At 42.6% G+C, this 27,613-nt stretch overlaps 1 protein-coding gene across 1 annotated transcript in view; it reads left to right on the top strand.

Annotated features, from left to right (window-relative positions):
* Positions 1-27,613, top strand: part of LOC309548369 (uncharacterized protein) — a gene marked incomplete at its 3' end in the record, with an annotated part of 923,844 nt that overhangs the window by 840,660 nt on the left and 55,571 nt on the right. Inside the window, 1 exon segment of the mRNA XM_082248307.1 lies at positions 17,935-18,826. Coding sequence (XP_082104433.1) covers positions 17,935-18,826 — 892 coding nt within the window.

Here is a 27,613-nt window from a genome sequence, read left to right as displayed (position 1 = left end):
CGGGTATTTAGCACGGCTGGGGGCGTTATAACAGACAAGCGCAGCCGCCTGTCCAGAGACAATGTGGACAAGCTCACGTTCATTAAAATGAACCAGGCATGGATCCCACGGGACTTTTCCGTACCTTATGCAGAATAGCAATGGATACCGACCTTACCCACCCATTGTTCCATTTTTGCTCTTTCTCACTCTTTTGGGGTGTACCCTCATTTAAAATTTTTGAAAAGAAGCAGTGTTGGCTACCTCGTCCTCCTCCTCAGGGCCAGATTAATGTAGGGGCTATTGGAGCTGCAGCTCCAGGCCCCTACCTTTTATATAGGCCCCGGGTTGGCCATATTCACTGTTACCGCTCTTCTGTCACTTGTAAACACAGAAGTCTGGCTTCTATGCTCGCTTCCCCAGGCAGCACCCTCAGAACCTCCCCACACAGCGTGAAGGCCGGACAAGGAGGGACAGTTGGCGATGCATGGATGTGTTTATGGGCTTCAGAGACAGCATCCCATGTTGAATTAGGCATGCATGGCTGCACCCTTCCTCCTCTGGGTGCATGGCAAGGCACGGCCCTTAAGGCCCTTCAAAATCCTCAGCACCAAGCCGATGATGCTGTTAATCCGGCCCTGGTCCTCCTCCACCGCCGCTTCCACCTACACCGCCCATAGGTGTGCGCAGCCTATTGCATTAAGGTGTGCACCCCAAAGTTGAAATACACATGCATGTGTTTGCCAGCAGGGAGAGTAATGTATCGGGGCCATGTACCTGTAGGCAAGGAGAAATAGAGCAGAGCAGGTCCCAGGGAGATCTTTCCCATCTCCTCACTGGCAATGCTATGTGCCCTAGGTGATTAGGGTGTGCCCAGGCACACCCAGCACACCCTGTGCGCACGCCTATGTCACCGCTAGGCTTGTGACGGTATCAGATTTTCATGCTGCGATTAATTGATTAAGGTTTTGCCACGGTATACGGTATTATCACGGTATTCTATTATTAAATTTAAATTATTAAATTTCCACCTCACTTCAATTTCATTGCTGAATTTAGGGGCTTTGGTTCACTTATGCACATTATTATATAGTCAGTCAGTACAGACTCTGTGAACCAGGCCTAAAATAGGTCATCAAGCAGTGTCTGGCCTAACTGGTGATAACTGGTTCTGGCGCTCGGCTCCGATCCGATGGCCTGGTCATTAAGAGGGCAAATCCTTGTGGTCAAGAAGTGGTTAAACCTGAAGGAGGTGTTGTTTATAAATTACTTTACTATTGCTTTAGGCCTGGTTCACATGTATGCGGGTTGGTGGTTCACATTTGCACAGGCATAGCAGCCCATTGATTTGAATGGGCTGCTATGCCCTCATTTTCCGCAGAAAAAAGGTGCATGCAGCATTTTTTTTAAATTCAGTGGCCTTGAAATCCATCCTGCTTTTGCACCATGCGACTAACCTGCAGTTCCTGCTCTGGCAAGCTTTCTGCATTTTTTGTATACGTGGGCACGGCATTTAAAAATAAACAGTTTGCGTGTGCAGCAACGGCAGGTAAGTCGCATGGTGCAAAAGAAGGATGGATTTCATGGCCACTGCATTTTTTTAAATTCTGCATGCACCTTTTTTCAGCTGAAAACGCAGGCATAGCAGCTCAAGCCCATTCACATCAATGGGCTGCTATGCCTGTGCAAATGTGGGCCCCCAACCCGCATACATGTGAACCAGGCCTAAAGCAATAGTAAAGTCATTAATTGGTTAAACCTGCAGGAGGACCGGTGTTTTTATCTATTAATGACTTTACTATTGCTTTAGGCCTGGTTCACATGTATGCGGGTTGGGGGCCCACATTTGCACAGGCATAGCAGCCCATTGATGTGAATGGGCTTGAGCTGCTATGCCTGCGTTTTCAGCTGAAAAAAGGTGCATGCAGAATTTAAAAAAATGCAGTGGCCATGAAATCCATCCTTCTTTTGCACCATGCGACTTACCTGCCGTTGCTGCACACGCAAACTGTTTATTTTTAAATGCCGTGCCCACGTATACAAAAAATGCAGAAAGCTTGCCAGAGCAGGAACTGCAGGTTAGTCGCATGGTGCAAAAGCAGGATGGATTTCAAGGCCACTGAATTTAAAAAAAATGCTGCATGCACCTTTTTTCTGCGGAAAATGAGGGCATAGCAGCCCGTTCAAATCAATGGGCTGCTATGCCTGTGCAAATGTGGGCCGCCAACCCGCATACATGTGAACCGCCAACCCGCATACATGTGAACCACCAACCTGCATACATGTGAACCAGGCCTAAAGCAATAGTAAAGTCATTAATAGATAAAAACACCGGTCCTCCTGCAGGTTTAACCACTTCTGGATCGCAAGGATTTGCCCCTTTAAAGACCAGGCCATCGGATCAGAGCGCCAGGACCAGTCATCACCAGGTAGGCCAGACACTGCTTGATGGCTATATAATAATGTAATGTGGGCTGCTAGGCGTGTGTGTGTGTATATATATATTTATTAGAGCTGCACGATTCTGGCCAAAATGAGAATCACGATTTTTTAGCTTGGAATAAAGATCACGATTCTCTCACGATTCTCTGTGTAACAAAAAAAAAAAAAATTGGGATAACTTTACTGTTACGTTTTTTTTTTTTTTTTTATTCATTAAAGTCTAATCATTGCGTTTGAAAGACTGCTGCGCAAATACAGTGTGACATAAAATATTACAACAATCGCCATTTTATTCTGTAGGGTCTCTGCTAAAAAAATATATAAAATGTTTGGGGGTTCTAAGTACTTTTCTAGCAAAAAAAAAACTGATTTTAACTTGCAAGCTGCAAGTGTCAGAAAAAGATCCAGTCTTTAAGAGGTTAAACTTCCTTTCTCCCTGGCAGAGGGAAGGAAAAGATACAAATGTAATCATTTTTGTTTATAGTTAGGAGACTTAATGCTGAAAGGTGTTAGCTGAGTGAGTGAATGAGTCATCCAGCTCACTGAAATGTATCAATTCACAAGTCAGGCAGACTTGACAGAGAAACTCGGTATTTTAAAAATGCCACAATAACAATACCGTGGCTATCGAATTACCGAAAACCGGCATATGTCTAGTCACCGCCACATCCACCACCACCTCAACCTCCCTCCTACTCCATATGGGCCTCGTCCTTCAGAGATGAAGAAGAACATTGTTTTATTTTTCTGTTTTTTTTTGTTGTTTTAAGTTATTTCCCTATCCACATTTGTTTGCAGAGCACTTGCCATGCTCTTAATTACGTTTTGCTGCCATTTGCAGCACTCTAGCCCTTTCCTTTGGTGTTTTAGAGCCATTTTAGTGCCTTAAAGTTCGGGTCCCCATTGACTTCAATGGGGTTCGGTGTCCGGGAAAAGTTCGGTAAAAGTCCGGGACACGGACCCGGACTTTTTTTTAAAGTTCGGCCGAACCCGTCGAACACGGACATCTAGGTGTTCGCTCAACCCTAGTTGTTTCCAATCAGAATATTATCCATTAAGGGATTATTATGTTAACAACAATACATTCATGATTTGGGATTGGACATAAAATATGGGAGAATTTCTGACCAATTGACACTACTATATGATAGATATAATGTACTTCTCAATAGAAGATTGTCATAACATCATAAGTTCCACAACCCCCTTTTGTAAATGATGGGACAAGGATGTTGTATAAGTTTATGATTATATGAAATTCATTTGAGGATGCAGTTCTCATCAGTCTGTTTCTTTAATAGCATTTAGTTTTCAATGGACAATTGTCTGTATGACACAATCTTTACCCCCGTGTGTGTGTAGCTGAATGAATTACAGACTCTAGTCTTTGTTCCGGCAGTTTTCCGTTTGTTTGTCTTCTCATGGTTGAAACAATAGTTTATCTGCTAGTGGATGGGTGAACACAGGTGTTATCCTGAATTTGAGTTTTGGCCATTGTGTGACAAAACGTCTCATGGCCAGAACATAATGTTTTATGATTCCTCTGGTTTCTCTCTTTTCATGACCAGGGAAACAAAATGTTGTATGTAAACCTTGAAAACGGGGACGTTTTTGCATGGTCAATTGTCTCTGAATAGTTACACAAGCCTGTCTTAATTTGCACTGTTAAGGGTTGGTCAACACTATTGTATGTGTGTGGCCTAGTTTTCCTGCACAGAGGTTGATGTGTCAGGCCGAGGTCAATGTATGTGTCGCAGATATATTTCATCACTTATAATTTTATGTAGAGATAACCTGACATCCTGAAATTTTCGTAATTGTCTTCATTTTCCTAACTGTTGTTCCATGTACCAAGCAATGAGTCAGAAGTAACAAACAATTGTAAATGTTATTGTTGAAATTGTTAAATTAAAATTCCAATAAAAAATTTAAAGTAAATACGTTGGACTGGTTGGGAGATTCGGTAGATTTCCACATATTAGCAATAGTAAGTCTTGCAGCTATTAGAATGTTAAATTAAACTTCCAATAAAAATTTAAAAGAAGTTAAAAATGTAAAAGTAAAAAAAAAAAAACATAAATCCACAAACTCCGTACTTTTCATCTATCTAGACTGGCACGATCTAGTGTCTGCTTTCCATACTGCACCCTCTGTATTAATCAGTCCAGTGTCACTTCTTGTCGTATGTCACTTCCTGTCCTATGTCACTTCCTGTCGTATGTCACTTCCTGTTTGAGTCACTTCCTGTCTTATGTTACTTCCTGTCCCTGGAACACTTTCCCATTGTTTCCCACTGTTTTCAGCCAATTTAGATCCGGTTTCAGCAGGCTGAGCAGCTTCTCCATCCTGAACACACGACCACCATAGGACAGCATGGAATCTTCTCCATATCACACAGGTAAGTCAGGCGGATTTCCTATTAGAAATGTGATGGCAGAAAAGGACCGAGTTATCCATCGAATCTGCACATTTTTTTTTTTTATCGTTCCCTTTATTGGCAGACTACAGATCTATGTTTGTCCCAAGCATGTTTGAAGCCGTTTACTGTTGACCGTCTCACTACCTCTGCTGGTAGTTTATTCCAAACATCAACTAACAATTCATAGTACGGGATTCCCGTCCCTGCTATATACATATCACTGATCTGTGACCCTCTGATCCTCCTTGTGATTACCGATCTATGTATATTATTATTATACACGATGTATATAGTGTCTCGATATATTATTATTATCATTATACACGATGTATATAGTGTCTGGGTATATTATTATTATACACAATGTATATAGTGTCTGGGTATATTATTATTATACACGATGTATATAGTGTCTGGGTATATTATTATTATTATACACCATGTATATAGTGTCTGGGTATATTATTATTATTATTATTATTATTATTATTATTATTATTATACACCATGTATATAGTGTCTGGGTATATTATTATTATTATTATTATTATTATACACCATGTATATAGTGTCTGGGTATATTATTATTATTATACACCATGTATATAGTGTCTGGGTATATTATTATTATTATACACCATGTATATAGTGTCTGGGTATATTATTATTATTATACACCATGTATATAGTGTCTGGGTATATTATTATTATACACGATGTATATAGTGTCTGGGTATATTCTTATTATACACCATGTATATAGTGTCTGCGTATATTATTATTATACACGATGTATATAGTACCAACAGTTTACGCAGTGCTTCACAATATAAAGGGGGACAGTACAATTATATCTGCAGATAAGTTTGGTGATGTTGTGGATGCCTTGTGTGGTTAGTATTCTGATTTTATACGATGGGGGATGGGAAGCCAGTGAAGGATTGGCAGAGAGGAGCAGCAGTCATGGATCGGTTAGTAAGGTGTATTAGTCTGCATTCATATTAGACTGAAGGGGGGATACCCCTTTGTAAAGCTCAGCCATTGAGGGGGGAGTTCAAGTAGTCAAGGCGGGAAATAAGCAAGGAGTGACTAAGTTGTTTTGTGGTGTCGTTAGTCAGGAAGGGGCAAATTCTGGAAATGTTGAGGAGGTTAAGGCGGCAAAATGTAGCCAGTGATTGGATGTGGGGGCTGAAGGAGAGGTCAGAGTCTAGGATTACACCCAGCACCCTGGTGTTTGTGGAGGGACCAATGGTTGTGCTGTGGATCTCAATGGTAAAGTCACGGAGGAGAAATATTGAGTTTGAGGAAATGGTGTGACATTTATACTAATATGTCTCTCAGTATGTCTGTGATACGTGAGGGGATTGATGGGGGTTGGGTTGAGGAGTCGAAAAATAGATCTGGGTGCCATCAGTACAGAGGTGGTATGTGTATATGTATGTATGTGTGTGTATGTGTATAATATATATATATATATATATATATATATATATATATAAACGCACTATATTATCAAAAGTTTTGGAACATCTGCCTTTACACGCACATGAACTTATATGGCATCCCAGTTCAATATTAAGTTGGCCCACCCTTTGCAGCTATAACAGCTTTAACTCTTCTGGGAAGGCTGTCCACAAGGTTTATAAAAGTGTCTATTGGAATGTTTGACCATTCTTCCATTTGTGAGGTCAGGCACTGATATTGGACAAGAAGGCCTGGCTCACAGTCTCCACTCTATATCATCCCAAAGGTGTTCTATTGGGTTGAGGTCAGGACTCTGTGCATGTCAGTCAAGTGCCTCCACCCCAAACTCTATGGACCTTGCTTTGTGCACTGGTGTGCAGCCATGTTTGAACAGGAAGGGGGCCACCCCCAAACTCTTCTCACAAAGTTGGGACCATGAAATTGTCCAAAATGTCTTGGTATGCTGATGCCTTAAGAGTGCCCTTCACTGGAACTAAGGGGCCAAGCCCAACCCCTGAAAAACAACCCCACACCATAATCCCCCCCCCCTCCACCAAATGATTTGGACCAGTGCACAAAGCAAGGTCCATAAAGACATGGATGAGCGAGTTTGGGGTGGAGGAACTTGGCTGGCCTGCACAGAGGCCTGACCTCAACCTGACAGAACACTTTTGGGTCCAAAATCAGTGCCTGACATCACAAATGCACTTCTGGAAGCATGGCGAAACATTCCCATAGACACGCTCCTAAACCTTGTGGACAGCCTTCCCAGAAGAGTTGAAGCTGTTATAGTTGCAAAGGGTGGGCCAACTCAATATTAAACCCTACAGATCAAGACTGGGATGCCATTAAAAATGGTGTGCGTGTAAAGGCAGGCGTCCCAATACTTTTGGTAATTGTGTGTTTGTGTGTGTGGCTTCATACACTTTGTCTCCAATCACCTCAATAAAGTGGGTCACTGCGCTCTTTAAATGTTGGTGGAACACATTTGCTTATCTGGGACTTCAGTAAATCCGGCTTCAGACTCTGCTTCTCGGCGATGGTTTCCTCTTCATTGCTGCACAATCAATGGGCCTGAAAATGTCTCTGGTATTCCCTCCTAGGAAGAACATTCAGGCTGATCTCCCACTAATGTGGCTGAGACAGAATAAGGGGAGAAACCCCAGGAGAACCCGCTGGGTCCTGGCATTCCAAGAAGTTAGATGTACAGTGGGTCCATTGTTTGCCTCCACCTGTGCTTCTATTTCCTCCAGGATGATAAGATAGAAGCACAAGTGGAGGGTATGATGATCCAACACTATACCACACTCCTCTCCTGTACATACCGCCCACTGTCATACCCTCCACACTCCTCTACTGTACATACCGCCCAATGTCATACCCTCCACACTCCTCTCCTGTACATACTGCTCACTGTCATATCCTCCACACTCCTCTCCTGTACATACTGCCCACTGTCATACCCTCCACACTCCTCTCCTGTACATATTGCTCAATGTCATATCCTCCACACTCCTCTCCTGTACACACCGCCCACTGTCATATCCTCCACACTCCTCTCCTGTACATGCTGCTCACTGTCATACCCTCCACACTCCTCTCCTGTACATGCCGCTCACTGTCATATCCTCCACACTCCTCTCCTGTACATACTGCTCACTGTCATATCCTCCACACTCCTCTCCTGTACATACTGCCCACTGTCATACCCTCCACACTCCTCTCCTGTACATACTGCTCACTGTCATATCCTCCACACTCCTCTCCTGTACACACCGCCCACTGTCATATCCTCCACACTCCTCTCCTGTACATGCTGCTCACTGTCATACCCTCCACACTCCTCTCCTGTACATGCCGCTCACTGTCATATCCTCCACACTCCTCTCCTGTACATACAGCTCACTGTCATATCCTCCACACTCCTCTCCTGTACATACCGCCCACTGTCATACCCTCCACACTCCTCTCCTGTACATTCCGCTCACTGTCATACCCTCCACACTCCTCTCCTGTACATACCGCCCACTGTCATACCCACCACACTCCTCTCCTGTGCATACCGCCCACTGTCATACCCACCACACTCCTCTCCTGTACATACCGCCCACTGTCATACCCACCACACTCCTCTCCTGTACATACCGCCCTCTCCGGACTCCAATCAATCTGAGGGTTATGGGCTTGAAGCCAAGGTAGGCCCAAGAGGATGGGAAATAATGGAGAAGAGATGGCATCCAGGCTCAATGACTCCTTATGTTTAGTAGGAGTAATCACGGGTAATGGAGGTGTTTCCTGAGTAACTTATCCTGATCTAATACATGAACCATCTGTCAGGTAGACAAAGTCCTTGAGTCTTGGGTCACAGAGGAATTTGCTGCTGAGTGGCAAAGTTTAAGTCAATGAAACAACTGCATGCTCCAGAGTCAATAATGGCGTTAACTGAGATAGTTCCTTCCGGAAGCTGGAATGAGATTGGGAGAGCTAGGTGAGTTGCATTAGCAGATAAAGTTGACAGGTTAGCAGGGAAGACAGGTGGACACTTGTGCATCTTAATAGGACAGGTCCGCACATAGTGGCCGGCTTCTCCGCAGTAAAGACATAGGTTGCCTAGTTGGCGGCATTGTCGCTCTTCAGGAGACGGCACAGGACGCCTTAACCCAAGTTGCATGGGTTCAGGGACATCTGATGCAGGGTTAATAGAACTTGAACTGGCTGGAGCTGAAGTGGTAAACTTAGGATGAGCAGGTACTGGAGCTCTAGGCATCATCTATGTAGGACAAAACTGCGGGGAAAATCTTTCTGACCAACGCTCGCTGAGCCGACAGTCAATCTGGATAGCCAGGGTGATAAGGCCCTTCAAGGTATTAGGTACTCCAACCCGGGCTAACTCATCTTTAAGACCTTCCAACAATCCAAGGCGGAACTGGTGTCGCAGAGCTGCCTCATTCCATTGTGTATCTGCTCTCCAGCGTCTGAAGTCCATGACATAGTCCTCAGCCGCTCTGCGGCCTTGCTGAAGCGCATGGAGAGCAGCCTCCACTGTGACAGTTCATTGGGGGTCATCGTACATCTGGGCCATTGCGCCAAAGAAAGATGACATAGCATGAATCTGAGTACTATTTTCCTCGAGCAGCCGGTGGGCCCAGGTTTGGGGTTCCCCTTGAAGTAAGGAAATAATGAATCCTACTTTAGTGGATTCCAGGGAGAAAGTCCGGGGTTGCAGGGCGAAGTATAACTGACATGCATTGTGAAATGCCCTGAATTTGCTTTGATCCCCTGAGAACCTTTCAGGTGTGGGAACCCTGGGTTCAGGTGGTAGCATCATCACAGTGGGTGCGGTAGTAGTCAGCGTTGGTGCAGCAGCAGGAGAGAGAGCTGTGGTAGGTCCTACAGAAGTGGCTAAAGACTGCACACGTTCCTCCAGCTGGACGTAGCCTTCCTGCAGGGACTTGACGGCTTGGTTGAGGGCTGCGAGATGTTGACAGATCTCATCCATTGGAGAGGTCCCTCTTGCAGGCTCAGACATGGCTGTCTGATACTGTCACATACCTTGTAGCAGAGCCTGACGTGCAGAGGGAGACCTCTTGTACAGCCCTGGCTCAGGCACCACTGGAGTTGCAACAATGGATGCGAGAGCCACAATGAGGTAAGAGTGCCTGCGCTGGTCTTTTGTTGGCAGTTGAGAAGAGTAGCTGATAAGTCACTGAACATGGCTGGATTGCTGAGCTGCAGGAAGAAGCAGGTAAAGAGGTGTGGATGCACAGTGGATGCAGGACAGGGTCTTCAGGCACTGGAAGGAGCTGGATGGGCAAAGACTGGAGCAGGGTCAGACAAGCCGGTTTCAGACACAGCTAATCAGATACAGTTCAAGCAGCAGGCAGAGAGTAGTCGGTGTACGTGCAGGGTTTGGCAGCAGGATATCAGGCAGAAAGCAGGTATAGCAGAGTCAAGGCAAGCCGGGGTCAGGACTGGAGACAGCAACAAAGTCAGACAAGCCAGGTCAATACAGGAATCGATACAAGCACAGGAACAGAACTCAAAGTAAAGCTGCAGATCAGACAGCAAAGACTCAGTGCTGCTGAGGTGTTTAAACAAGGCAGCCTGTTGCCAATCACTGAAATTAGTCTGCACTTAACCCTTAGGTGGCAGACCCATGACACAAGCATTGTTAGGCACATATTTAACCCCTTGATTGCCCCTAGATGTTAACCCCTTCCCAGCCAGTGTCATTACATAGTAAGTGAGGTTGAAAAAAGACATCAGTCCATCCAATTCAACCTATAATGTGTGTGTGTGTGTGTTTGCTGCTAACCGTACATTGTATACCCCTGTATGTTGACGTCTATAAGGTGCCTATCTAATAGTTTTTTGAAACTATTGATGCTCCCTGCTGATACGACTGCTTGTGGAAGAGAATTCCATATCCTTACTGCTCTGACAGTAAAGAACCCTTAAGGCAGTTTAAGATTAAACCGCTTTTCTTCTAGTTTTAGTGAGTGGCCCCGTGTCTTATTGTATTCCCTGTCTCTGAAAAGTTTGTTCCCTATGCTAGGGTCACCAGTTTGGTCATTAGTACAGGGACAGCACATATTTTTAGCACTAATCACTGTATTAGTGTCACTGGTTCCCACAAAGCAATGGGTGCTCTTGGTAGGGTTTCTAAAAGTGTGCCACATCCCTGGATAATAGACAAAATGTGGGATTCCCCTGGGGTGGGATTTTAAAGGCACAAAGCAGAATAATATACCAAAAAATTGAAAAATATACAAATTTTATTATACATGGAATACATAATATGTTAAAAACATAAGCAAGCAAAAAACAAATACATTGTGTCAGAAGTCAGAACCAACCACTGAGTCCAAAGTTGATACCCGATGCATTTCAAAGTCACTGCTTCTTCATCAGGGGTGACTTTGGGTGGTTTTCTGTTGGTATTGAATAAAATAATAAAGCCACACATTTAACGATTGTCAAAAAAGAGTACAATAACAATACATTCTACTTGTATGTTGTATAATAGATTCAAGGATATTCAACTCACATGGTTAACTGCACAAGAATATTGGATGCTTGCTGGAATAAAAACAACACAGGGTTGATTGGAGCCTGACTGGTGCTAGATGGCCAACAAAGAGACCAGATAGGAGAATGTATTTGCCAGATGCTTCTCTAATTGTGTGTCCCCTGAATTCGGAAGAGCTGGAGTCCAAAGTGGCTGAACAGTTTACTGAGAAAGAGCCATCCACAACTAGGGTCAAAAAAGAAAAAAAGGGGGAGAGCATGCTTTTCACTTGCTGAAATTTGCAGAAAGTGATATAAAGACGAATTAAGAAGCTGAAAGGTATGCTATTAGGTGTTGAATTAATATCAAGATTATGGGCATTGGAAACATTGATTAAAAACCAGATTGGAGTTAGTCAGCCAAAGATATGGCTGTATATATTCAAATAGAAAGGTATATTTAAAAATGTCCAAGAAGTAGTGCTCCCTTGTGGGAGAAAGAAAAAGCTCTCAATAGGTATATGCAAATTGGGTAAACTGAGGATATCAGATAGGTTGTCCAGAGGGGTAGAGTTAGCGAAGTACAATCATGCCAAAAGAGAGTCAAGCAAAGATTGTAAGATGCACGCTTACCTGGATGAAGAAAACAGCAAAGAAAGAGATTGTAGGTATGTGGGGCACCAAGCTCCTGAACGGCAGACTGCACAAATGAGCGCCGACCGGAGCTTGGTTAAATAGTACCTGTTTAGTGGGCTTGATTGAGTGAATGACGCCCAGCTGGCGTCCTGCCGCCGGCTCCCTGGATCACAGGTGCCGGGCACGTCCCCACTGATGATGTACACGCGCATTGCGTGTGACGTCATGAAGGCGCAGCCGGCGCCTGCGTTCCACCGGCGTGGAGAACGCTCCGTCTGCATGGAACGCAGGCGGAGCTAGCATCGGACGCGTGATGGACACCCCCTAAGGGATGTCAGATGGAAGTGAACACGCGCTCGATGTGTAGGCGCCCAGTTGGGGGGCTGGCCGAAAAAAGAGGGGGGAAACCACACAAATAAATCGATGAAAAGGTCTAATACTTTACAAATTGTATGGGGCAATTGATTTTTGCTTAGTATGGTATTTGGCAGATAAAGCAAGATTGTAATATATATGTAATCGTTAAATTATCAATCACTACAAGTAAGTGAAAATAACAAGAAGTATCCTAAAATATACTATATAAAAAGAAGAACTTGGCACCAGTCATGATTCCAGTCCCTGCAATAGAAAAGACAGTATATATCAAAGGGGATCAAACCAATATATGATATCAAAGAAAAAAGAAACACAGTCTAACCAACAAGGATATGGGTTGTATAGGGGGGAGATTATCTCTCCATGCCCCCAAGTTAAAACCCTCAAGGAAGGATTTAAAGGAAATTGCCTCATTAAGGCCTGGGCGCTCAGTAGCTTTCAATGAGTAAATCCACCTCCGTTCCATCTGCAGGAGACGTTTATTCCAGTCTCCGCCTCTGGAACTGGGGTGGATACGGTCCAATATAAGGAATTTTGGTTTAGGGAATATGCCCACATGTACAATGCTGACATGACGGCCTAGTGGCAATTCTGGGTCACAGAACTTCATGCTTTTTATGTCGGTAGGCACACCTCCAAAACTCGAGTTTTGTTTTTCCAACATAGAAGCAGTCGCACTCACAGAGCAGTAGATAAACCACTCCGTGAGTGCAGCAGTTGGCGAAGTGTTTGGCTGTAAATTTTTGGCCATTTGGTAAAATAAGATTTTTTTGTGTGTACATGTACCTGCAATAATTGCAAGTACCACACCTATATGTGCCTTTGTACTTACAGGGGTCATGCTCAGTGTTGCCCCTTTATTCACTCTGCACTAGTTTGTCTCTAAGTGACGGGGCTCGACTGAAGGTAAATTGTGGCAACTGTGGTACATGGGGTCCTAAAGAAGAATCCAATGCCAACAGATGCCAATACTTTGTTACAATCTTGCGCATGTTAGAATGTTGATCAGAATATTTGGTAATGATTCTGAGGGTGTTGTCCTCTTTTCGGGTCTTAGGAAGTAAGAGTTGGTCTCTCTTGCTGTCAAGGGCCTTCTTATAAGCTCTTTTTAGAATGTTCCTGGAGTAGCCTCTTAAGAGTCTATCACGTAGATTGTTTGCTGCCTCTTGGAAGGTTTGCAAGTCTGTGCAAATGCTTCTTAGTCGTAAATATTGACCGAACGGGATTGAACGCACTATGGGTTCTGGATGGAAACTGGAAGCATGGAGGATGGTGTTGCCCGCAGTGAGCTTACGGTAGAGAACACCACCCTCCCCCTTGAATATCTCGACATCCAGGAATGTCATGGTTGAATCTTCATTCATAGTGAATGTAAGATTAAATTCATTTTTGTTCATCCTGTTGAGGCAATTATGTAAAAGATCAAGGGGGCCATCCCAAATAAGGAAAATATTGTCTATGTAACAGACCCATGTTTTGATATGGTCAGTGTACATGGATAAAGACTTATCTGATAGGAAGAATTCCTCCCACTCCCCCAGGTACAGGTTACCGTAGGACGGGGCACAACATGTTCCTATCGCTACACCCTGTACCTGGAGGTAGTGGGAGCCCTGAAATGTGAAAACATTATGAGTGAGGATGTAATTCAGTAGGGACAGAATAAACTCGCCATAGGCGTCCAGTTTCTCCCAGCGAATGATGGTGTGTCGCACAGCCGCAATCCCCCTGTCATGAGGGATCGAGCTGTATAACGCCTCGACATCGAGGGTAACCAACAGTGATTCCTGTGAAATGATTATATTGTTAATTCTCTAAAAAAAAAATGGATGGTATCACGGGTGTAAGATGGTAGACATGTGACAAACGGTTTCAAAAAGGAATCTATTAATTTGCTGGCGTTGTCAGAGATTGATCCTCGGCCAGATATGATAGGTCTGCCTGGTGGATTTTTGGGGTCTTTATGAACTTTGAGGGGGGATTGAACGTCGGCATTATTGGAAAAGCCGTGCGGATGCATTCCCAAGTGTGTTTGGGTATGGTGTTATTAAGGTATGCCAAATGAACTAGTTCATAAAATTCCTGTTGGTATTTCAAGACAATATCTGTGGTAATTCGTCTGTACCAGTCGTAGTTCTTAAGAATTTTTAAACACATGTCAACATACTGGGTGTTGTCCATAAGGACAACATTGCCTCCCTTATCTGCCTGTTTGATTACAATTGAATGGTTGTCGGCCAGATTGTTGATTGCTTGTCTTTGCTCGAGTGTAATATTGGGTTCATCGGACGATTGGATTTTGAGTTTGTCAAGTTCTTTGGATACTAATTTTAAAAAGGTGTTAATATTCGAGTTCTGTATTGCAGGGTATTTGTCTGACGTTTTCCTAAGGTTTAAAGGTTGAGTGGAAGAGGGTGGTTGATTCGTGTGGACCCCAAGGGCAGATCGACACGGTCAATTAAATCTTCATTCTCCTCCAAAAGTGAGATCCATGTGTCCAAGAGTATCCAATGTGTCTTTGGGGGCCTCCCATGAACTAATGGTATTTTGTTTGTGAAAAAAAGTTTTGAAGTTGAGCTTTCAGGCAAATAAATGAAGGTCCTTGATGAATTCAAACCTATCAAGTTTAGTACTTGGACAAAAACTAAGGCCTTTTTGGAGTATAGCAGATTCCTCCTCCGAGAGTATGTTGGTAGACAAGTTAATGATCGAATGATCAGTGCAAGAAGTGTCCAAATCCATTGAAGAAAGGGGGGTAGTGGAATTGGGAGTGTATGTTACAAAGTTGGGGTGAGTTTTAGGGCCTTCTGGTGTAATAACTCTAAAAAAGTGGGGTCTTGTAAATCGATTGTGGAAGAAAGAGTGGATGATGGCCCTATGGGGGCTGAATTGGCTGTGTGTGTATTGTGAGGTGAATGAGGAGACTGTGGTGTTGTATTAACCTGTTGGTGGAGAGTGGAAGGTTCCCACAAAGTGTCAGATTGGCCACCGCACTATCACAGTCCCGCTATAATTAGTTGATCACCGCCATTACTAGTGTAATAAAAAATAAATACAATTTCCAGTATACACGCAAAGCAATCAATATAAGCCTATTGGGATTTTTTTTTTACCAAAAATATGTAGCAGAATAGGAAGAAAACCTCAACCACCCATAGATCATGAAGGAAGAGAAAATTGGGTTGGGGACTTTTAAGGTGCCAATAAATCAATAGGGATTTTGAACCACTTGCCGACCGCCGCACGACTATTTATTTACTGCGGCAGTCAGCCGCTCCTGGGCAAACCGACGTAGGGCTACGTCGCTCGCCCAGGAGCCTGTAGGGGGTGAGCGCACACGGCCGAAGGCGCGCTCCCACCCCTGCTTGTTTACAGGGATCTCTGCACATGTGACCCGTGGCTCTGATGGCCGCCGACCACTCGCAATCTCCCGCAGGAGAGGGAGAAGGACGGACGGCTGATGTAAACACAGCCGTCTGTCATTCTCCCTTAGATCATCACAGAGGATATGCAATCCTGCGATGTAGGATCGTATGTCTCTGTGGCTACATCACAAGCCACGCCCCCCCACAGTTAGAATCACGCCCCTAGGGATACATTTAACCCACTGATCACCAATAAAGTTAACCCCTTCCCTGCCAGTGTCATTTTTACAGTAACAGTGCATATTTTAGCACTGATTACTGTAGTAATGTCACTGGTACCCCCAAAAGTGTCAAAAATGTCAGTCAGGGGTCCGATCTGTCCGCCGCAATGTCGCAGTTCCGCTAAAAATCGCAGATCACCGCCATTACTAGTTAAAAAAAAAAACAATAAAAATGACATAAATCTTTCCCATAGTTAGTAAACACAATAACTTTTGCGCAAACCAATCAAAATGCGCTTATTGTGATTTTTTTTTTTTTACGTAAAATATGTAGCAGAAAACAAATTGGCCTAAAAAGTTAAAAAAAATTTGGATTTTAATTTTTTTTTTTTTTTGAGAATTTCATATAAAAAAAAAAGTGAAAAATATTGTTGTTTTTTCAAAATTGTCGCTCTTTTTTTGTTTATAGCGCAAAAAATAAAAATCACACAGGTGATAAAATACCACCAAAAGAAAGCTCTGTTTGTGGGGAAAAAAGGACCTGAATTTAATTTGGGTACAGCATCGCACGACCACGCAATTGTCCGTTAGGCTCCGTTTCCACTACCGCGGCTACGAAGTCGTGCTACTTCTAGCACGACTTCGTAGTGAAAGTTGTTTGCGGCTTTCAGTGAGACTTGTCCCTCATTATAGAGGGAAGTCGCACTGAAGTCAGCTCAAAAGTAGTGCACAAACTACTTTTGAAGTCGCCGCAACTCAAGTCGCGGCAGTGAAAACGGGCCAGATTGAAACAAATGGCTTTTGACTCGCTGTGCGACATGACATGTGTCAAGTCGCACAGCAAGTCGCACTAGTGGAAACCGAGCCTAAAGTCACGCAGTGCCGAATCGCAAAATGGGGCATGGTCTTTGAGCAGCCAAATCCTCCGGGCTTAAGTGGTTGAAAAAAAATATATACAAAATTTAATTTTTGTATTCAAAATAACACAAATGTGAAAGACCTATAACACATATATAGTATTAAAATCAAATTATGAGCTGCATATACACTCAGTTCAGAAACAGATTGTATCTGTATTGGTATCACAGAATTTTTGGGCTATAAACGAAAAAGGACTGAACATTTTGGGAAAAAAAAACAGTTTTGATCAAACACCACCAAAAGAAATCTCAATTTGTGTGAAAAATATATACATTTAAATTGATTATAGTGTTGCATGATCGTGCAATTGTCAGGTAAAGCAGCCCAGTGCCAAAAGTAAAAGATGGCCTGGTCATGAAGGGGGTAAATCAATCTTCTGAAGGAAGTGGGCACTGTATAAAATGTTGATGTGATGCAGGGTGTACTCCTTATACTTTTGAATTTTGACATATTAATTTTCTATTCTGAGTGGACCACGATGGCTGTGAAACCCAATAGGATAAGGCTGTCTTGCATTATATGCTGTCACATATTCTTGACTTTTGGATGCACAGTATGTTTCATTATCTGACGATGTACCTGATGAGGAAATGTAATGCTAATTGTACTCAATTGTCCACTCTGGAACATTTTGGATGCTTCAATAAATTTTCTGTTTGATTAAAAAAATGTAAAGCAACTTTATTTAGCTCTTTATATAGAATTTTGACATTTATTTATTTATTTATTTATTTTTTTTCTGTACAGGTGGATTGATGAAGTTTTCAGTCACGTTGGTATTCAAAAGCACAACTAAGTCACATGGGAAAGAAGACATATGAGCGTCTTATGTGACTAAAAGTCTTTTTGCAGGTCACTGGAAGATTCACACAGGACACAAATCATATCAGTGTTCTAAATGTTGTAAGTGTATTGGATACTCTTCAACATTGATCCAGCCTCCAAGGACAACAGAAGAGAAGCCATTTCATTGTTCTAAAAGTGACAATGGCTTTATAGTAAAGTTTAACCCATGTAAACATAGAAGTTTTTTTCTCATTTGGAATCTGATAAAGATTTTACAATGAAGGCAAAACGTATCACACACCAGAAGGCTCACACTGGAGAGAAACCTTATCAATGTTCTGAATGTGAAAAAGCTTTTACAAGGAAGAAAGATCTTGTCACACATAAGATGATTCACACTGGAGAGAAGCCATTTCAGTGTTCTGAATGTTATAAAACATTTACACACAAGGGTAATCTTGTCAAACACAAGAGGATTCACACCGGAGAGAAGCCGTACAAGTGTCCTGAATGTGACAAAACCTTTACAGCTAAGTCAAGCCTTATCACACACCAGAGAATCCACACTGGAGAGAAGTCATATCAGTGTTCAGAATGTGATAAAGCTTTTATAAGCAAGTCACATCTTACCAGACACGAGGGGGTCCACACTGGAGTGAAGCCATATCAGTGTTCTGAATGTGATAAAGCTTTTATAATTAAGTCAGAGCTTATCACACACAACATGAATCATGCTGAAGAGAAGCCATATGAGTGTTCTGAATGTGAGAAAGCTTTTACAAGGAAGAGAGATTTTTTTGCTCACCAAAGGGTTCACACTGGAGAGAAGCCATATGAGTGTTCTGAATGTGGGAAAGCTTTTAGAAACCAGAACCAGCTTAAAAGACACCAAAGGATTCACACTGGAGAAAGGCCATATCAGTGTTCTGAATGTGGGAAAGCTTTTACAAACAAAGAAATCCTTATCACACACCAGATGCTTCACACTGGAGAGAAGCCATATCAGTGTTCTGAATGTGGCAAAGCATTCACATCAAAGAAAGATCTTATCACACACCAGAGGATTCACACTGGAGAGAAGCCATATCTGTGTTCTGAATGTGGCAAAGCTTTTACACAGAAGTCATACCTTCTCAAACACCAGAGGATTCACAGTGGAGAGAAGCCATATCATTGTTCGGAATGTGCAAAATCTTTCACAACAAAGAGTAATCTTAATATACACCAAAGGTTTCACACTAGAGAGAAGCCATATCTGTGTTCTGAATGTGGCAAAGCTTTTACACAGAAGTCAAACCTTATCAAGCACCAGAGGGTTCACACTGGAGAGAAGTAATTTTAGTATTCTGAATGAGACATGCATTATATTTCCAAAAGTACAAATAATGTGGGACTTATGGCGTCCGACTAGCCATAGCAAGACCAAAAAAAAGATAAGGACTAAAAGAAAAGGAAGTGTAAAGAGAAAAAAGAAGAAAAGAAAAAAAGGGGGGGGATCCTATATACGTGACACCACTGACCTTTTGAAACATGTAGAGGGGATTCAGAGGTCCCTTCAGATTCCCTGCTCGTGGCTAGCGATATCGAGGCTTTGTACTCGAGTATCCCCCCCCCATGAGCAGGGCATCCAGATGGCAGAATCCTTTCTCAAAGAGCAGAGGCAAACCACGTGGCCTCTCATGAATTTTGTCATAAAACTCCTTATTCTCACAAGGAATTATTTTACATTTGTGGACCGACACTTTTTGCAGATCGGGGGGTGGGGGGGGGGGGTGGTGTGCACTTGCTGCGCTCCATCTTATGCTAATTTGTATCTGGGAGGATGGGAGAGGCAGGTCTTCTCCGGTGAAACACTGGAGCTGTGATTGCCGCACGTTTTGTGCCGGCACCACTTTATTGATGACCTATTTGTGATATGGACACGGACTTCAAATTAACTAGCGTCCTTTCTTGAGGCCCTGAACATCAATGACCTAAACTTAAAATCTACCTACACCATCAGTGGGGTGAGCCTGCCTTTCCTAGACCTCCAGATCAACATTTTGCCCGATGGGGAACTTAATACTGATCTCTATAGAAAACCGAGTGAAGGCAAACACTATTCTGTGTGCAGCGAGTGCCCATCCTAACCCCCTGGTTAGAAGCATTCCATATGCTCAGTGTCTTAGGCTTTGGAGGAATTGCTCCTCTGATACATAATACCAGATTCAGGCAAATGCTTTGCAGGCCTATCTCTTGGAAAGAAGCTACTCACGATCCATCTTGAGAAAAGCCTTTCACAAAACCAAGGTCCAATCCAGAGCGGAGTTATTATTATATAGGACTACTACTAAAAAAGAAATGGATCTGATTCATCTGATTTCCAAAAACTGATTAATGTCCCACTACATTGAGTGGATTTTCGCCTAAACAACTTTTGATTAACAAAGGTTCTATATGCTGTATATCTTTTTCCACTTCTTATAAACTGATATGTTTAATATAAGAAATGACAGCTTTTGGATTGTTTTCCCCCTTACTCTCCTCCCCCCTCACCCCCTCCTTGTGCTGGCAACATGGATATATACTACTCCCTTTTTTTTTTTTTTCTTTTTGTGGATTCAATCATTTGCATTCTTGTTATTGTCAACTTTCACGACAAATTACTATCTGTACTTTCAATGATTCATGTATACTATATTTACTACAATGATCACACTGTAATGTTCTGTTTTTTGTTATACCATGTTTCTTCAATAAACTTTTTGGAAAAAAAAAATGGAAACAGTCAGGTTTATTACCAAATACTCGATGCATGAAAAACAATTAAGAATTATCCTATCCAAGCACTAACTACCTATGTAGGGTGTTTTATGTAGGCAAAACTATACGCCAGCTGAATCAAAGAATAGGTGGCCACTTATATTACTCAGAAGGGGGAAGAATTCTAACATCTGTAACTGTTCACATAGGATTACACCATAAATTTGACAACTCTGTTATATCCTTTTTTTGTATTGGAGGTTGTGCCCCCCAGACCCCCGTGGGGGGAACTGGGACGAGCGAATACTGCAAAGGGAAACATATTGGATTGAGCGTTTAAATGCTACCACACCGCCTGGTATAAATGAGGTCTTAACCTATAAACCTTTTCTCTGATGTGTCGGTTGCACCCTCCGGCAGGGGTTTAATGTGGTGGTTGCACCCTCCTGCAGGGGTTTGATATGGTGGTTGCACCCTCTGGCAGGGGTTTTATGTAACCATCACCTCAGTGAAGAGGCCTGATGAGTCCTGCGATAACATCCGCAAATGTATTCTTGTGATGGTATGACTTCTTTTGGGATGAATATAGTTGGATGTCATGCTTGACTTCTGTGAGTCAGTTCCATCTGTTTCTGCCAAAACAATAGTCCCCTAATACTTTCCTTCCCATGCTTTGGGTTTAGGTGGGTCCATTGGTGATCAGTCTGACAAAGAGTAGCTTTTTTGTTTATTGTATAATGATATGTAATGTGTTTGTAATCAATATTTCTTTTGATATGTACCTGTTCTATTAAACTCTCAATTTACAGTTTATTCTGTATTTGATATGTTATGTTATAGCATACATTGTGTGCTTATATGCAGATTGCTGCTTATTGTTCTAAAAAATATATATTTTTCTACATTAGGATCGTGGCTGATATATTCACTCCTCTTTCATACATGGGCCACACATCGGGGTGTCTTATGTTGTGGCTTTGGCCACCTTCATTAGCTTTCTCCTTTTTGCCACCAGAGGGCGGGTCTGGTTCTTCCTTGGATGGGTGCGCGATCCCCAGGCAGTATGGGTGGGGACGGAGCCATTCGGCTGCTGCCCACTTGTCTGTGGCTTTCTGGAACCACCCCACTGTGGCGGTTTCATTTTTGGCACTGCGCATGCGCCTTTTTTTGACGCATGCGCAGTTGGTGATTGGACCAGACGCGGTCATCTCCCGTATCCGGGATATGGCGCGTCGGGTTGAAGGCGGTTGTATATAAACACCATGGCCGCCATTGCGGCTTTGGAGCCAGGGAGATGCGGACGCTGGTTTGCTGCCAGGGAGGATTAGACCGGACTTTACTTCAGACCACCATCATCACTATCTGTATGGACAATATATCATATTACTTTCTTTTTTCTTAGACAGTAATGCTTAAATAGGTGGATTACCTGCCAGCCCTTCTTAAAGATCCTTGCAACATTTCATCTTCAGCCATTACCTTGGATCAATATCATATATATACAGGAGGACAATTTCCTATTACATAGTGGGCTCTCTATTTAGGCATCCCAATTTAATTTCCACCCAGTGAGGGGTAAGTTCTTCCCCACTCCCCCCCCCCCCCTTCTCCCCCCTATTGGCCAGTGCTGTTATTTTGAGTATAATTTTTATTTAATTTTTTATTACTGTATTGCCTCCCATCTCCTGAACACCCATTAACTGATTGCCGACCGCCACACGACTATATACGGCGGCGGTCAGCCCCGGCCAGGCAAAGTGACGTATATATACGTCACTAGCCTGTAACTTCCTTGTGAGCCAATAGCGGGCAGGCGCGCGCCCGCGGAGGCGCGCACCCGCCACGGCTCGTTCCCTAGGAAGTCCGATGTCCACCGGTCACTCGGCAATCGTCGGTGGAGAGGTAGAAAGGCAGGCAGCTAATGTAAACAAGCCGCCTGTCATTCTCCCCTGTGTAGGAATGGTGATCATACGGTTCTACTATGTAGGACCGTTGATCAGTGTTCCTACACTAGTAGCCACAGCCAATCACAGTAAAAAGCATGCCCCTAGGGACACACTTAACCCCTCCTTCCCCAATAAAGTTAACCCCTTCCCTGCCAGTGTCATTTTGCAGTAACCGTGCATATGTATAGCACTGATTACTGTAGTATGTCACTGGTAACCCCAAAAATGTCAGTCAAGGGTCCGATCTGTCCGCCGCAATGTCGCAGTACCGCAAAAAAAAATCGCAGATACGCGCTAAAAAAAACCCACCAAAAATGACAAATCTTTCCCTTAGTTAGTAAACGCAATAACTTTTGCGCAAACCAATCAAAATACGCTTTTTGTGATTTTTATTTTTTTTTTACCAAACATAGGTAGCAGAAAACAAATTGGCCAAAAATGTTAAATTTAGATTTTTACATTTTTTTTTTGGGGGGGGGGGGAATTTCATATAAAATTTTTTTAAAAATATTATTTTTTTCAAAATAAACAATTTTTTTTGTTTTATAGCGCAAAAAGTAAAAATTGCACAGGTGATCAAATACCACCAAACGAAAGCTCTGTTTGTGGGAAAAAAAGGACGTAAATTTTGTTTGGGTACGGCTTCGCACGACCGCGCAACTGTCAGTTAAAGTCGCACAGCGCCGAATCGCAAAAAGTGGCCTGGACGTAAGACAGAAAAATCCTCCGGTGGTAAAGTGGTTAATTACCAATACACAATCCAAGTTCATGATATTTCCAAAAGTATTGGGACACTCACATGATCTTTAATGGCATCCCAGTCTTAGTCCGTAGGGTTCAATATTGAGTTGGCCCACCCTTTGCAGGTATAACAGCTTCAACTCTTCTGGTAAGGCCGTCCACAAAGTTTAGGAGTGTCTATGGGAATGTTTCACCATTCTTCCAGAAGCCCATTTGTGAGGTCAGGCACTGATGTGGACAAGAAGTTAAAATATCCAATAAAATCAAATGTTGTCAAAAATGTAGGCCTAAATGTATTCTGCTATATGTCTTTGGTAAAAAAAAAAAATAGAATAAGTGTATAATAATTGGCTTGTGTGATAGTTATGGCATCTACAAAGTATGATACAGTATACAGTAAATACTGAAATTTATGCAGCGCGTGCTAAAATGCCATGGTAGTACAAAACAAAATGAATATTACTCCTTTAGAGTAGACACCACTGGGAATTTGCTGAGAGGCATGATGAGCCCATGGAAGATTTTATTTTTGTCACAACGTTTTTCAGGAAGTGAAATCAGGAAATACGCTCTTTAAAAGCCTAAAGGTGTTTTTTGGGATTTTGGGCTCCTGCAGGTGGCTAGGCTGCCAAATGTCTCTCACATTTGGTATCCCCATACTCGGGAGAAGTAGCAGAATGTGTTTTGGGGTGTAATGCCAGATATATCCATGGCTTGTGTCAGAAATATTTCATTAAAGTGACAAGTATACAAAAATAGACACAAATAACATAAATAAGTACCTGTTACATCACAAGGACATGGCAAACAGAAGGCTACCAGTATTGAAGCGTCGGGTTAGCTGCCATGAACTATTGTGTAGACACCCAACATGTTTCGGACTAATAGTGGAGTCCTTCTTTAGTGGTGTAGCGATGGGTACTATTGTTTTCTAAAATGTAAATGTATATAATTAGTAATATGGTCAGGCCAATCACACATAGATAATCTATATAGAACAAAGAGTATATCTAAAGGTACAGTAATATCACAATCAGCACCTTACATAAGCTACAATTATACTTACGAAAATCAACAATTATATTGCACATCATATTAAAAAAAGAATAGCGCACACATGCAAAAGAAATGACTATCAAATATGGAGACAATCCATAAATAAAAATTGGGATTTAGTCCCACCATATGGCCATATCGTGCTCAAGCCCACTACTGGTGGTAAAGTGGTTAATTACCAATACACAATCCAAGTTCATGATATTTCCAAAAGTATTGGGACACTCACATGATCTTTAATGGCATCCCAGTCTTAGTCCGTAGGGTTCAATATTGAGTTGGCCCACCCTTTGCAGGTATAACAGCTTCAACTCTTCTGGTAAGGCCGTCCACAAAGTTTAGGAGTGTCTATGGGAATGTTTCACCATTCTTCCAGAAGCCCATTTGTGAGGTCAGGCACTGATGTGGACAAGAAGTTAAAATATCCAATAAAATCAAATGTTGTCAAAAATGTAGGCCTAAATGTATTCTGCTATATGTCTTTGGTAAAAAAAAAAAAATAGAATAAATGTATAATAATTGGCTTGTGTGATAGTTATGGCATCTACAAAGTATGGTACAGTATACAGTAAATACTGAAATTTATGCAGCGCGTGCTAAAATGCCATGGTAGTACAAAACAAAATGAATATTACTCCTTTAGAGTAGACACCACTGGGAATTTGCTGAGAGGCATGATGAGCCCATGGAAGATTTTATTTTTGTCACAACGTTTTTTAAAAATGCCTAGTTTATTTTTTTTTACACAAAGTTGTCACTATAATAAGATATTTCTCATACATTCCATGGATACATGGGGAATTACACCCAACACACACATTCTGCTACTTCTTCCAAGTTTGGGGACATCACATGTGTGAGACTTTTTGGTAGCCTAGCCACATAAGGGTCCAATGACCACCTTCAGGCTTTCAAAGGGCATCATTTCCTCATTTCACTTCCTCATTTCCCTTGCCAGAAAGTAGACAACCCAAGTTATGTTCTGAAAGGCATGTTGAATCCATGGAAGATTTTATTTTTTGACAACAGTTTTTGGAAAATTACAAAAAATATATATTTTTTTATATAAAGCTGTCACTTTTTTTCTTGGATATTTCTCACATATGCCATAGGTATATATGGAATTACACCCCAATGTCTCCCCGAGTATTAAGGTACCACATGTGTGAGAATTTTTGAGAGCCTAGATGCGTAAGGGGACAGAAAACCAATGACTACCTTCAGGCTTTCAAATGGTGTATTTCCTCTTATTGCTTCCTCACTACCTATCACAGATTCGTAGGCCATGAAATGCCAGGATAGTACAAACATCCCCCCCCCCCCAATAATCTCTTTTTGGAAAGTAGGCACCCCAAAGTATTGGATGGGAGGTATGGTGAGTATTTTGCAAATCTAATTTTTGTCACAAGGTTTTGAAAACTGAAAATAAAAAATACATTTTCGTTTTCGGTCTTCACTATCCAAAACTTGTGGCAACAGATGAGATCTGCAAAATACATGCCATGCATCTTATCAAATTAATTTGGGTATCTAGGTTCCAAAAAGGGATCATTAGGGGGATGTTTTGTGCTATCCTGGAATTTCAGGACCTCCAAAACTGTGATAGGTATTCAGGAAGTGAAATGAGGAAATGCGCTCTTTAAAAGCCTAAAGGTGTTTTTTGGGATTTTGGGCTCCTGCAGGTGGCTAGGCTGCCAAATGTCTCTCACATTTGGTATCCCCATACTCGGGAGAAGTAGCAGAATGTGTTTTGGGGTGTAATGCCACATATATCCATGGCTTGTGTCAGAAATATTTCATTAAAGTGACAAGTATACAAAAATAGACACAAATAACATAAATAAGTACCTGTTACATCACAAGGACATGGCAAACAGAAGGCTACCCGTATTGAAGCATCGGGTTAGCTGCCATGGACTGTTGTGTAGACACCCAACATGTTTCGGACTAATAGTGGAGTCCTTCTTTAGTGGTGTAGCGATGGGTACTATTGTTTTCTAAAATGTAAATGTATATAATTAGTAATATGGTCAGGCCAATCACACATAGATAATCTATATAGAACAAAGATTATATCCAAAGGCACAGTAATATCACAATCAGCACATTATATAAGCTACAATTATACTTACAAAATTCAACAATTATATTGCACATCATATTAAAAAAAGAATAGCGCACACATGCAAAAGAAATGACTATCAAATATGGAGACAATCCATAAATAAAAATTGGGATTTAGTCCCACCATATGGCCATATCGTGTTCAAGCCCACTACTGCGTCAAAGTACCCCATTATCAGTGGGTCCTACACTATCTTGCTTATATTGCACATCATAGCTGGATGGAAAATAACCCCTGCCGAATGGGTCTGTACGATCCTAGACCCCCTATATCGTGAAATAATAGGTTCTCAAGTGGAGACAGAGCTGCAATCACGAGGAGACCAAGACAGGCAACAGCCGAAGTATACACCGGCCAGATAGATTGTCTAGGGCACAGGTGTCAAACACAAGGCACGCAGGACAAATGTGGCCCCCCAGGCCATTTCATGTGGCCCTCACACCTCTCATGCGGCACCCCGCCCCCCCTTGCCTCTGCCCCCAACTTGTCTCAGTAGTCGACAGCAGAGAGGACAGAACTCCTTTGACAGATCCTGTGCTTCCCTGTACTGCTACAGAAAGACTCGTCTTTGCCCATCCCCCTTCTCAGCAGTCTGCAGCAGAGAGGAGGGCAGAACTCCTCTTACAGATCCTGCACCTCTCTGTGCAGCCACAACACCACCTGGTCTCAGCATTCAGCAGACTCTGTAAGCTGACTCCAGCCCTCCTCTGGTCCTCCTCCAGACCTTGCACTTTCTTCTTCCCAGATCCACCAGCATTTTCTTCCTGGCAGAAGCACAAGGTAAAGGGGTGCATTGTGATATAATGAAGGGTGGGTGACTCTTGACTTATGATGGTGGGGGGCTCATCACATCTCTTTTAAGGGTGTAAGGGGGCGTGGGATGCTCTGGACAGGGAAACCATAATGCTGATGTGGCCCGCAATGAAATTGAGTTTGACACCCCTGGTCTAGGGACAAAAGTGAATAAAAAAGGAAGGCCGGCTCATGCATAGAAATAAATGTAAATGGACAAAGTATTACAAAAGTAATCAAAAATGCTAAAAGATATTTACTAAATCTAGCTGCTGCAAAAGGGACAGCTTTAATATCTGTAGGGGGGAAATCCCCAACTAGGGGGATAGACATCCCCATGTAGTGTCGGTAAGTACAATGGGGTGCAGCAAAAAATGCAATCAGTACCCCAAACACATACCCGTCTTGTGTAGAAGCCGCACTTGTTCAGCAGGATTGACAACCATCCACTCCATGCAGCATAAGCTGACCTACTGGAGTGGTGGGGAAATACCTTGTGAAGGTGGGCAGGTCCATGTTATTAATTATTGAAATCAGCTGGTTGGTGTTGTAGTGGACGCCCCCGTTGCTGTGGCAATGAGAGTCATCCACAC

Source organism: Pelophylax lessonae (genome assembly GCF_965119305.1).
Source record: "Pelophylax lessonae genome assembly, chromosome: 2".
Classification (NCBI taxonomy): domain Eukaryota; kingdom Metazoa; phylum Chordata; class Amphibia; order Anura; family Ranidae; genus Pelophylax; species Pelophylax lessonae.
Note: the sequence above shows the minus strand (reverse complement) of the source record. Positions and strands in the feature narration are given on the sequence as shown.